Source organism: Aythya marila (genome assembly GCF_965140915.1).
Source record: "Aythya marila genome assembly, chromosome: 15".
In the NCBI taxonomy this organism is placed as follows: Eukaryota; Metazoa; Chordata; class Aves; order Anseriformes; family Anatidae; genus Aythya; species Aythya marila.
Window position 1 is genome coordinate 9634267 of NC_139056.1, and position 12783 is coordinate 9647049.

The window sequence follows — 12783 nt, forward strand, 5'->3', positions numbered from 1 at the left end:
GCCGCCTCACGGCCGAGCCCCGTCACAGGTCCTCCCCGCCCCGGGCTGCAGGAGCCGGGCGGCGCTCCCGGGGGTGAAAAATAAATAAAGCTCCCGGCAGAAGAGGGGGTGGGTGGCTGACCTAGGGAGGGACGGGCTCCCCGGGAACGTCGTGGCCTGGAGGGGCAGCTTGGGCTCCCGGCGCTGAGTGAAGTTGCTCGTCTTGGTTGCTTTTTCTGAGCTTGGGAACTCAGTCCCGGGATTAAAGGCTCGGTTTGTGTTAATGATTGTGGAATTAGGAGGAGAGGTGGCTCCAGGAGTGGGCTGGCTGCCACTCAAGAGCGATGGAGCCAGCTGGCTTCAGTCCTGCTTTTTTTTTTTTTTTTTTTTTCTCCACATGGCAAGTGTGCCCCAGAAGTGACAGCCGCCATTTGGCCCTTTCCTCAGTGGCCTGTCCAGCTCCTGAAGTTTTCATGGTGTGACAGGGCCAGCTGGAACAGAAACTCCTCATACAGGTAATTTTAGCCTTGAAATACTCAAAACATGTGTTACCAGAATAAAAATACACACCACTTAGCATTGGTTTCTGAAGGAAGGTGCCTGTGTACTACTGTCCATGAGGGCCTCATCTCCCTCCGTTAGCCCTTGAGCTTTTTGGACAATCAAGAGGAGAAAAATGAAGATATTTTGCGAAAGCATGTAGAGGACAGAACTAAGGAGGCGTCACAAAGGGCAGGGCTATCGTGTTATTTACACATAGGATAAAATAGGGGAGGAAAAGTTCATAAATTAATGGATGTATTTATCGGTCACAGCTGCAACAGGAGATGGTGTTTACATTTTATATAAAGCTTTTCTCCTGCAAAGTCTTCGAGGCTTATTTAACTCTACAGCAATTGTTATACCTTGGTGGGATTATTGATCACAAGTAAAATAAAAGTCATGTAATCTTTGCTGGGTTGGGGGTGCATGAAAGACTCAAAGTTGTGGGGAGTTGCAGCAATAGTCTGCGGAGCTGGGCCTGTCAGGACAGTGTGACGCAGGAGGGAGGATTTCTGCAGGCAGCTGTGAGTGGTGGAGAGGACATGCAATTCACCACACAGAACATAACTAGGGTGCTTTGGTGGTGAGGAGTGCCGAGGGGTTTGGAAAAACCTGTCCATACTCAGGGAAATAGTTTTATGCCCTATCAAAAGATTAATACAGAGAAACAGTTACGCTTCTTTTACACTTAGGTCACCGTGGAAGGTTTTTCTTCCAAAGTATTCCTGGCACATTCACTGACATCACAAGCTGGTTGCTGTCATGTTTGGTTTACTTCTGTGCCTCCTCTGGGGTAATGCAATCTGAGTAGGGAATTCCTTTAAGGCCCTTGCCTTCTGTAAGGATTTTGTCACTTGCATTTCAAAGAGCTTGTTAAAATGTTGCTCCTGCAGATTGCAGGTCCTTCTTTACTGCTAGGTGGAGAGCAGCTTTGTTGTTTGGGGGAATCTTTTGAATCTTTTTTTTTTTTTTTTTGTGCTGCAATGAACATTTCAGGAAGCTGGTTAACATCGCCTTTTTGTCCGCTTGTCACAGACTGACACTGAACCCCAGAAGGAAGTGCAGACAAAAGCACATGCCAGGTAAGACCGCAGCGCCACCCTTGCTGATCAGCACTGAGAGGACTGTTTTGCTCCAAACACATTGATGGGTGTTAGCAATCTCTCTGCTGGCCTTAGAGAATGAAGATGCAGCAGGAAGGACTTAGGGCTTGAGCAACCAAACTCTTACAAAAAAATCTTGGTGCCTCAATTTAAGCTACAGCTGTCTCCCACCTCCCTGGCAAATGCCATCCTTGCAGCAGAGGCTGATGGCAAAAGCATGTACCAATGCCACGGCCGTGCCCACATTGATGACAGGCTCTGCAGTGATGCCTTGCTGTGGCCAGGACAGAGAGGGGTTGGCAAATGTTTCATCCCATCTCTCCTGTGGGAGCAGAGCAGAGGCAGCAGCAATGCTGGAGCACAACTTAACTGTTTGCTCTCTGAACATGAGGCAGAGCACTTACAAAACCTCGCAAGTCTCTAGCATACACATTAACATAGTTGGTCAGGGCAGCAGCATCCCAGGAATCGATACTCACTGTCAATCATAGCTGAACTGCTATGGTTTGTTGAGGTACCCCAAACTACCTGCTCAGCAGTGTATTTACACAACCTATTAATTAATCATAAGGCTGTTGTTCCCTGTGTTGCCCTATCCAGAATGTAACAGATGTGACTTGGTTGCAGCAAGGTCTTAAGTATGTTTCTATCCAGCGGCTGGTGAGTGGGAGTAGGGGAGGAGAAAGAAATGGGAGAGATTTTAACCTCTCACTTTCTACTTCCTCTGTGAGCTCTGCAGAAATTTGTCAGCTCTTCTCACAGACAGGACTTGGCTGCCTTTTACGTGAGTCCAAAGTACATGTAACAAACACAGGAGCGAGTCACTGAATGCAGTGACAGCGCCAGAACAGGTGTACAGCCAGGAGTCTGAGATCTGTGTGAGGAGTCAAAGCTGGGACGCATCTCGACACTCAGAGGACTCACATTTTGATGCAAGGCCAAGAAGCAGTAAGTTGGGACTGACAGCTTTTTCACAAGGTAACTGACCCTCCACCCGTCCCGGAAAGCTGCTGGCCAGGACACTTTTTTGGCACTGGAACAGTACGGATTTGCTTGTCTGACCACATTCCCTCTTTTCCCTGTCCTTCTCCGTCTTGCATTTGGCTGTGTTTCTTTCCTGTGTTTGTCATACACAAACTGAATCTTAGAGATTGGGAAAAAAAAAAAGTCTTTTTGCTTAATTGAATCACTAAAATCACATGGGTTTGCAGCTGGATAATTATTAATTCAGTAAGGAATTATCATTGCTTATATTATTTTGTAAATAAAAGTTGACAATGCATGAAAATAATGACTTCAGATTTTTCAGCCCTCCTGCTAAGTTGACTCTACAGAACTATGGCTCTACACTTCGGATCCTTCATCGGGGAGTCTTTTGAAGTTTCTCCATCTCATAAAATGGTGTTTTTTGCTGACCACACATCAAAATAGTATTTAATACATCAATGCTAAAACTATTCTCAGGGCTTTCCTACATTGATTTAATTTCTGGCAGACAGCATATTCCCAGTGCTGATAGACTAGAAAAGCTACAGATGTCTTTGTACTAAGTAACACTGTGGTCAGCCAGTAACTAATGCAGGATTGTCAATCAGTAGCAGACATTTCATTTACAGAAGTCACAGTTTAAGAGCTTTCAGTGCCTCTCTGCACTGAAAGCCTTATAGCTCTTAAAGCCTCTATAAGGTAACTGCAATGTGATCTACCAATGTGATCAGCAGGGCTTGTGGGGAGGGAAGGAATGTGAACAGGTAAGCTATCACACTGATGGGGCTGAGTGCTGCTGCTTGAGTGTGTGGTCAGGATCTCAACTGCATGATGGTCAGGAGAGAGCAAGGGTTACACGGTGGCAAAACCAGAGCTGTCCTCAGCAGGTATTCCAATTAACAGTTATTGTTATTCCAGTGTATTCGCTGTGTGATGGTAAAAGCTCTTCTGAAACCACATGCCTAATACCAGGTTTGTATTTGTGTCACTGCAGAATTTCTTGGAGAGGCTATAGCCGTTGTTGCTGCCATGCATTTTCTACTGAAGGTCCCAAGTGCTATATCCCTACGTGCTGCCCTGAGAAAATCTCTCCAGTTTTGCAGCCAGAGCTACACAGTTTCCACCTCTTTCAGTTATGAGGCCATAAAACAACAGTACAGACTAGAGGTGCCGGAGTACTTCAACTTTGCAAGCGATGTGCTGGACAGATGGACAGAAATAGAAAAGGTAACATTTCTGTGGCTTCTCAGATGCTGTAGTACTTAATGCTGTCAGTGACAAATCCAGTAACTGGAATTATGCTCTTGATTATAATCTGATGATCATCTCATGCACTTTGAATCTGTAGATCCCTTTGGCCACATGCTGTCCTGCCCATGAGTCCAAGTGGTTCATTTTTTAAATCAGTAACTCCAGTGAGAATAACTGTAAGCAGGCGCTTCAAGAATGAGACAATGGACTTTTTACCACTTTAAACCACACGTTAGTTTCACAATCAGCTGTGACATGCACCCTGTCTGGTTGTGCTGGCCAAATCACTTGACCTCCATATATTTCATTGCCTGCCTACAAAATGAATAATACTGTGTAATGTCTAACCTTTCAATTTTTTTCCCAAATGAAAAATCATTGCATCAGGGACCTTATATCTACAGAACCGAAAACTGAGTGCACAAACAGACATGAGGTCTAAACAAGGAAAGGAAATACAGGGAGAAAAAAGAAAGTATAGGTCTATCACCTATCCTGTTACGTAACTCGAGTCTGAGGATGTAGGACTGGTTTTGCAGACTCAGGTTCTTCATGATGAGAGTCTAAACGTAGTTATGTCCACATGACAGCAGGAACAGAGTAGAGTGTCACCTATCTGACACAAAGGGAGCAATTGTTCCTTTTGCAGGAAAAACAGATTTTGGCAGGCTGTAAATGGAGAAAGAAACAACATCTGGTGCCCTCTGAAGTGCACAGCTAAAATCTGCTTCCTGAAAATGAGCCTTAGTGTTACTGTACCTTCAAATATTTAAAAATAAACCATATTTTTTTTTGCCCCAGAGAGTTTTGCTCAAGAAGCATCTTGCATAGTGCTACTGCTAAATGCATTGGACCCCTTTAGAGCACATTGTATACGTACATTTCACTTTTCACACATCAGTTCACACTGTGTGGGCCTATGCTCTTGAACCTGTGATTTAATTTTCAGAATTAACAAACAGGCCCAATTCCAGATGAAGTTGGAAATGACCTCTGAAGATTTGGGAAGCTCTGGGGCACAACCCAGAAGAAACCACATTCATCAGCTGCTTTATTTTCATGGCCTGAAACAAAAAGTTGTACAACCTCTTCAGAGTGTAACATGATGAGCTCAGGAAAGGAATACAAATTTAATTTCTTAAATGACATTCATAGGCAGTTTATCCTAAAGGAGAGTTCTTTGCCTCATTTGGAATCAGTGGCAGATTTCAATTGTATCCCCAGATTTCTCCAGCAATGAGTAACTGGTAAATGCTCTTCCTCAGACTTAAAGGCAGTGTGTTTCTAAAATGAACCATTTACACTGCACCCTTTTATTCTACAGGAAGGGAAAAAAACTAAAAATCCTGCATTGTGGTGGGTAGATGGTGATGGAAAAGAGGTGAAATGGAGCTTTGAGGAGCTGGGAGCCCTTTCCAGGAAAGTAGCTAATGTACTCTCCGATGCTTGTGGTCTGCAACGGGGAGACAGAGTTCTTCTAATTCTGCCCCGGATCCCAGAATGGTGGCTGGTGAATGTGGCTTGCTTGAGAACAGGTTGGTAAAAGCACACATACCACAGAGGTATAGAAATTATGACTTAAACCAATCCTTGGTTTTTAACACAGTCAAAACTACAAATATGCTGTTGAAGATGAACTATTGCCACACTGATCAAGAACATCCTTCATGCCAAGTTTATCTTTGTGATACTTTTAGGACTTCTGCACGTGCTCTATCTGTTAAGGAAACCCTATGAGTCCATGTGCCTCTCTCATTCTCTTTCCACCACTTATGATGAATCACAAATGCACCTTCTTGCAAACTTGCAGTGAAATTAGCCCACACTTAACCAAGTGTTTCATGTGTTTCCCTGTGGGATCTGTTAAATAGTCAGCTTGCCAGAAATTACATCCCAGAATGTCTTGGTGCCTCACAAACACTAGCAGGGTACAGCTCTGTCTACCAGTAAAGAAATTAAGTCCAGAGAGATGGCATGGTCCAGTTGAGGTGTTTTCAAAACAAAAAAAGTTGTTCTGTTGATTTCTGTTAGTGTCCTGTGATCAGCCTAGTATTGGCTAAATTAGAATTTAATCCATCCTCACATACAATTTAATCCATCAAATAAATCAGTGTATTTATGAATGCAGGGCCAAATCCTGCTTTAATACTGCCTTGTCTCACTCAAACGCAGTAGGTAAGCTGATGTCTGCTTGTAGGTACAACTATTATTATAAAACATTTCAGCTGTTTTTCCGTTCTACTTCCTCCTCTTTAGGAACTGTCCTGATTCCTGGCACACAGCAGTTGACAGCGAAGGACATTCTCTATCGACTACAGAAATCCAAGGCAAAGTGCATCATTACTGACGATTTTGTGGCACCAGCTGTAGATTCAGTTGGGGCTGAATGCCAGTCTCTGAAATGCAAGTTGCTTGTGTCAGAGGGCCACAGAGAAGGATGGCTGAACTTTAAAGATCTCCTGAAGTGAGTAACCACAGCTGTGAAAGTGCCACAGCAAAAATAAAAACATGTTAGTTTGTTTTGAATAGGAAATGCTGGCATATGCCAACATGTTCCTATCCTTCTAGGGCGACGAAATGGAAAAATGTCAGTGTTTTTGATGTTTCTGATTGCTGCAAAACTTATTTTAGTTAAACATTTTTAAGAGCATGTAAGTCACACTTTCAAATCACTTTATTAATCGTTTTGCTTGTTTTAAAGAAATGCTCCTTCTAATCACCAGTGTGTGACCACAAAGCATCATGATCCAATGGCCATCTATTTTACCAGTGGAACTACAGGATCCCCCAAAATGACTGAACATTCCCACAGCAGCTATGGTATTGGCCTCACAGTAAATGCAAGGTATGGATATTACTTTGACAGACATGTTTGTGTAGCTGCTCACATGGCAGAAGGAAGAGGAAACACACGTTTTTTTTCCAGAAGCCTTTGTTTCACTTTTTAAAAAACAATCATTCTGTTAAATTTGAACAAGGCTTGTTTGTTTGTTTTTCCTGGTAAGCAAGTCATACTTTGAGTCCAGCCAGTATATATAGAATGTAGCCTTCAAATGGCCTTACGAATTTCTTTTTAGTATTTTCTTTAACTTTTGATAACCTCTTCATTGTGTACGGTTAACAGACTACCCCAAACTGAACATCCGCACAAGTTTATAAAGTCTGTATCATAAAAGAGAAAAAAATGTGGCTGTGAGGTTTCTGAACTCACACATTTCTAGATTAGATGCAACTCCCACAGGAACAAAATGCTGATAGTTCAGAATCTTTACATTTATAAAGCAATGTTGTTTATAAAATTGATATGGCAGTACACTTCACTGAAACTGGCAAGGAATAACAAATCAGGAGATCCATCAGTATAACTTCCTTTAGAAAAATGCAACATCAGTCTGTTCTGATGACATCCTCACTGTGCTGTGTCTCAGTTGTGCTCAGAAATTCAGCCATTTTTAAGTGTCATTTACCCAAGACAAGCAGTGTTGGATGTGACTCCATGACATATCTTGTGTTGATGGTTTAATACTTGTCTTTTTTCCTGCCAAATACAGATTGTGAATCATGTTTCCTTGTGTTACCAGGTACTGGCTGGACTTGACTCATTCAGACGTAATTTGGAGCACATCAGACACAGGCTGGGCAAAGGCACCTTGGGCTAGTATAGCAACGTGGATTCAAGGGGCATGTGTATTTGTACATAAAATGCCACAATTCAACCCAATTACTGTCTTTGAAGTAAGTGAGGAGGGCCCAGCAACAAACAGCACTGTTCTTGCTTGCTGGTCTTGTCAAAGCTTTCATTTCCCGTGGTGCTGCAAAGGTAATATTGAATCATTATTTCAGTATTAAGTGGTGCAAATACATAAAAGCACAATTGACATTCGAACAGTTTAATCATATAGTCTGCTGAAAACAGGTTTTACTGCACAAACTTGCAAACATTCTTTCTAAGGCATGAAAGAAGCACAAAAGAAATTGGACTGAGATTTGCAGAACACTCGGTGTTATTATTAAAATAAGTGATAATAACAGATAAATGAGAATTTCAGTTGCCTGCACCAAGTAATCCCATGTTAAGGAGTGAAGATACAGCAAGGCTGAATTTCTTTAACAAATGGCATCAACATTATATTGTCGTATGTCCTCCACACACAACCCTTCATCCCTTGAAAAAGACTACCTTCATCATATTTATTTTACTTAGATGGCTGGAAACTGTTACATAACATTAGGCTCTGTTGAAGAACACTTGGTTTTACTCCTATAGAATATCTCAGAGAGTAGCCTTATGGTTTCACTTGGTTTCTACTTAAACTTAGGTTATGAAGAAATTCTGCAACAAGGACTGCAAGGCTTTCAAGAGCACAAAATTCTGGTGTGGTGAATTAACTGTAAGATGATGTAGATTCTGTTTTGAAGAAGAAACTAGTTAGATAAAACTGCTATATGTTGGTATTGGCAACTGCAGAGCTGACTTTTTTTTTGGACACTAACATTTTGTCCACACGTTTTATAAGCTTGATATAGACAGAGATTACATTATGTCTTATAACGTAGATGAGACTTCATGGGTTTCATTGTATTGGCAACATTCACTTTTCTTATTCTAAATTCTCTAGAGTCTGTCAAGATACCCCATAACTGTCTTCTGTTCTCCTCCAACCGCATATCGAATGTTTGTGCAACATAAACTGTCCAGGTAAGAAAAAGCAGAGTACCTCTAGTGGTGGATTTGATCAAAACAATGAACTAAGTGCTCAGCTCACCTTGATTTTATTCCAAATTTACAATGGTGTAACAGTAACTCTGACTGTATTTCTCAACATCTTGAGTCTTATGTGTGATGAAGAAAGTCAGAAAGAGTCAGGGTGCCACCTCAGATTTCATGAATAACAGTGAAATGCAGTTTAGCTGAAGCTATAATAAGATAATCATGGTATCATGCTTAACATATCCTCCAAAGTGCTTTTATAGTCACATTCTCCTTCCCTTTGTTTTTCTACTGTGTTTCCCCAGTCGTATACACTACAAGAAATGTATGTCAGTATGGCTTGGTGAAATGTATGAAAAACTCTTCAGCTTCATTTAAATCTCCTGTGCTTTTTTTTTTTTTGCTTTTTTTTTTTTTTTTTTTTTGTCATTAGTGTTGAATTTCATCAATCCTCTTCAGTTTAGACTCCAGTTGAGATTCTAGGGTTAGAAGGTTAGAAACATGATATTATTAGATTTGCAAATAATACAGAAGTAAAACAGGTGTTTTTCATTTTTGTTTGCTTTTTTTTTTTTTTCAGATTTGTTTCTGTTCAATGCTACACAGTTCAATTAGAATTAATAGATCTCAGTAAAATTTGTATTTTTGTGTAGAAAAGTTCCCACAATACCAGAACAGAGTATTGAATGGGGTGTAACAGATAGATAACTGCCAGTTATTTAATTTCTTTTTCCCACCAAGCTATACATTCAAAAGCCTGCGTCACTGTGTGAGTGCTGGGGAGCCAATCAACCCCGATGTGATGGAAGAATGGAAAGTGCAGACTGGGCTGGATATTCATGAAGGCTATGGACAGACAGAAACAGTATGTACAGCTTTACAGATGAAAAATTATACTTTACAGATACAACAATAAATTCCATTCAGGTTGCCAAGAAAAAGTGATTAGAAAGATTACACAGTTGTATTTGGTTTACATACTCCTCATCCCTTCAGCACATTCCAACAACATGGATTCATCGCAACTATCACAACAAAGTCAATTGTTATAGGCAACAGTAGAAAAATGTAGGGTTTTTTGTTTTTTGTTTTTTTAAGTCCTAGAACAATTGTAATGTCTTCACCCAAAATCCAAGCACTGTTACTCATTCTTGTGAGCTTTGAATTGAGAACTCACACAAAAGAGGTATATTCCTCATTACTGCATTCCAAATTCTGCTTTAAAAGCTATCTTTAGAACATTCACTGGCATTGTTTGGAGCTGTGGGCAAGATATTAAGGGTGTACTTTATTTCTAGAAGTTTAATCATAGGATATATGATTATAATGAGGACTGTTATTATTTCTTACAGAAATTTGCAATGTTAGCTGAGTATTTTAAACCTAAGGTAAAGACTGAATGTACAAGTTGTCATTTAAGGAAAGAAAAACAAACACATTTGTTACAGGTGCTGATCTGTGCAAATTTTAAGGGAATGAAAATTAAGCCTGGTTCTATGGGAAAACCATCTCCAACGTATGATGTCAAGGTATTGTACCTCTGGTGGCACTGTTGCTCTCTCAAAAATCATTTTCCATGAAAGAGGTTTGAAAGCTTTAACATGGAGTTGTACTGTGTAGCATCATACAACAGGAAATAAGAGTGAAAAAGAAATGTCCCAAACTGAATGTGCAAAGTGAGCATCTAAACCTCCCTGTTGTATCAACCTCAACAGCATTACATAGATGACAACCTACTGATAACTGGTGGTTAAATATCAAATGCTAAGGCAATGACAGAATTTAAATTACTGAGTTAAGGCAGAGTGGGAGCGAATGGTATTTCCTGGTGATAACAAAACTGTTGATTCAGATTCTAGCAGTAGATCAGTTTGCAATATTGTTTAAGATTTTAGTATCTTTCAGTTCTTAAGGTTTTCTCACCCCATTACTTATCGTCCTCTGGGGTCTTACCAACTTCAATACATGTTTGCACAGTATTTGGAATTCCTCAGATAAAAGACCCAGTGTGAAATACAGTGGATTTGCAGTGATCTTACACTTGAATTGTCAGGGTAAGACCTGTCCTCTACTGCTCCGAATGATTTTCCAGGAAATATTTCGACTAAATACTTTAAATGAGTACTAAGATTCTATAATCTTAATTTAATGTTTTCTAGTTTGAGTGCAAGATAATAAAACAATGTTTTGTTTATTTTCAGATTATAGATGAAAACGGTAATATTCTGTCTCCTGGAAAAGAAGGAGATATTGCCATCAGAGTAAAACCTACAAGACCGCCTTTTCTTTTTACTTGCTATACTGTAAGAACCCTACTACAGTTAAAGTAGATGTCCTGTTAAATCTCTGTAACAAGTAATTTGATGCCTCATTTCCTATACATATTCTCTACTTAGAAGGATAAAAGCCTGTGGGGAGGAAAGAGGAATTTCCATTTTTTTATGCAGTTACTTAGTCCACTTACACAATTAGTTGTTCAATGAGTGTCTTGCCTAACAAGTTAAAATCCACTTTCTTTTGCTTGTTATTTCCTTAATAAAAAGGGAAAACTTTGACGGATTTAGTTTTGTGGATTAGTAATGGTGAATGTTTATTATAATTCACCATTATTTGTGTCCCACTTGAATTTGATGCATATAATGATATGGACCAGTCTGAAAAGCTGAAATCTATGAACATTTGGCTTTACCGCAACTTATATACTGAATATGTTAGAATGCAATGTAATGTATTTTTCAGGCTGTTTTTATATAAAATACAATTTTGTGCTTATTAGGATGATCCAGAGAAAACAGCGGCAACAATACGTGGGGATTTTTATGTCACTGGAGACAGGGGGATTATGGATGAAGATGGATACTACTGGTTTGTTGGAAGATCTGATGATGTCATTACTTCTGCTGGGTAATTTAACTGATTAATAATACATCTTCAAACTTGAACAATACAGCTGATTTAGGTGTGATAGTATGTGTATTTCAAATGTGTGTTTCAAAAAGACCTTTCATTTTAAAGATACCGTATTGGACCATTTGAAGTAGAAAGTGCCCTAATAGAGCATCCCGCAGTGGTGGAATCAGCAGTAGTCAGCAGCCCAGACCCCATCAGGGGAGAGGTAAACACATTAAATGAGCTTATATCTAAAAGTAGCTTTGTGCATACCAGAGCTGATGAAACCCAACTTCCACTGGATTTGTCTGCCAAGTGATTAATTTTTAAACTAAATAAACTCAAATTGGCATTTCTAGTCTATCAGCCATCTATCCCTCTGTGCCGGAAAAACTGACTGAGACAGGTGCCGCAATATCCAATATAACAAAAACACCATTTGAAATTTTTTCTTAACATTCAAATACTTAAAATTATGGGTCTTTAGTAAATGTATATAAATTAGTTCTGGTCCATAAAAATAGAGCATGTGCAGACACTGGCAAAGGTGTTCGTATCTGCCCTATACATTGTTCTATGTTTTGTCAGCAAGTGTTTGGTTAATGTTTCAAATCTTACTGTTGTGCTGTGTTTCATTGGCAGTTAAACTGTTGTTCCTTTAACTTTAAGGTAGTGAAAGCCTTTGTGGTTTTAACACCTGAATATGTTTCACATGATCCAGAAGAAGTGATGAAAGAGCTACAGGACCATGTTAAGAAAGTTACTGCTCCATACAAGTATCCTAGGAAGGTGAGTCTTCAATTACCCCAATATTTTAAATATTTTTCAGTAGCAGGTAGTGAATTATTTGATAGCAGGTATCAACTATAATATGGCTTATAAGGCTGTGCTGCTAAGGTTAAGTAAGTCAAAATTCAGATAAACTGTATCTTATTTTGTGTTGCAATTTCTTCCCTTTCCCATTAGATGGAGTTTGTTCAAGAGTTGCCAAAAACTGTTAGTGGGAAGATTCGAAGAAATGAACTACGCCAGAAGGAGTGGAGAAAATAGTAGAGTTCTTTTATAGGGTCATTTTTTTGTTTTTAAACAAAAGATAATGCTGATTTACACGGTAATGTAGAGTAAAAGACTATGGCCTTCTTAGTTTAGGATTTTATAAATTCATAGAATCATTTAGGTTGGAAAAGACCTCTAAGATCATCATGTCCAACTCTTAAATTCTTACCTGATCCCCAGCATTTGGCTGTCCCTGGTGCTACACTAATAGCTAATAGTACAAAAGCAGGCAGACTGATACAAATGAAGTGGAAAATTCATGTA

The 12783-nt window shown here is 39.7% G+C and overlaps 1 protein-coding gene across 8 annotated transcripts; it reads left to right on the plus strand.

The window, feature by feature from the left end:
• The first annotated feature begins 167 nt into the window (after nt 1-167).
• On the plus strand, nt 168-12688 carry LOC309884067 (acyl-coenzyme A synthetase ACSM3, mitochondrial-like). 8 transcript variants are annotated; one of them, XM_082772729.1, is made up of 17 exons: nt 168-252; nt 385-494; nt 1519-1604; nt 2357-2603; nt 3607-3839; nt 5188-5398; nt 6120-6327; nt 6565-6708; nt 7445-7598; nt 8483-8562; nt 9316-9439; nt 10023-10103; nt 10776-10877; nt 11351-11478; nt 11590-11689; nt 12133-12252; nt 12430-12688. In XM_082772729.1, exons 5-17 carry the CDS (start codon nt 3642-3644, stop codon nt 12511-12513), a joined length of 1734 nt encoding a protein of 577 aa, XP_082628855.1. In that variant the 5' UTR covers nt 168-252; nt 385-494; nt 1519-1604; nt 2357-2603; nt 3607-3641; the 3' UTR covers nt 12514-12688. The 8 variants fall into 8 exon arrangements, with proteins under 8 accessions (XP_082628855.1, XP_082628854.1, XP_082628859.1 ...); XM_082772728.1 differs by having other exon boundaries at nt 2357-2573; XM_082772733.1 differs by having other exon boundaries at nt 1558-1604; nt 2365-2573.
• Nucleotides 12689-12783: the final 95 nt, after the last annotated feature.

Bases quoted from the DNA above. Each gene is read 5' to 3' on its own strand.
- LOC309884067 (XM_082772727.1), top strand. The intron at 8,563-9,315 runs GTAAGAAAAAGC...TTTCCCACCAAG, and splicing joins GTGCAACATAAACTGTCCAG to CTATACATTCAAAAGCCTGC. The intron at 9,440-10,022 runs GTATGTACAGCT...CATTTGTTACAG, and splicing joins GCTATGGACAGACAGAAACA to GTGCTGATCTGTGCAAATTT.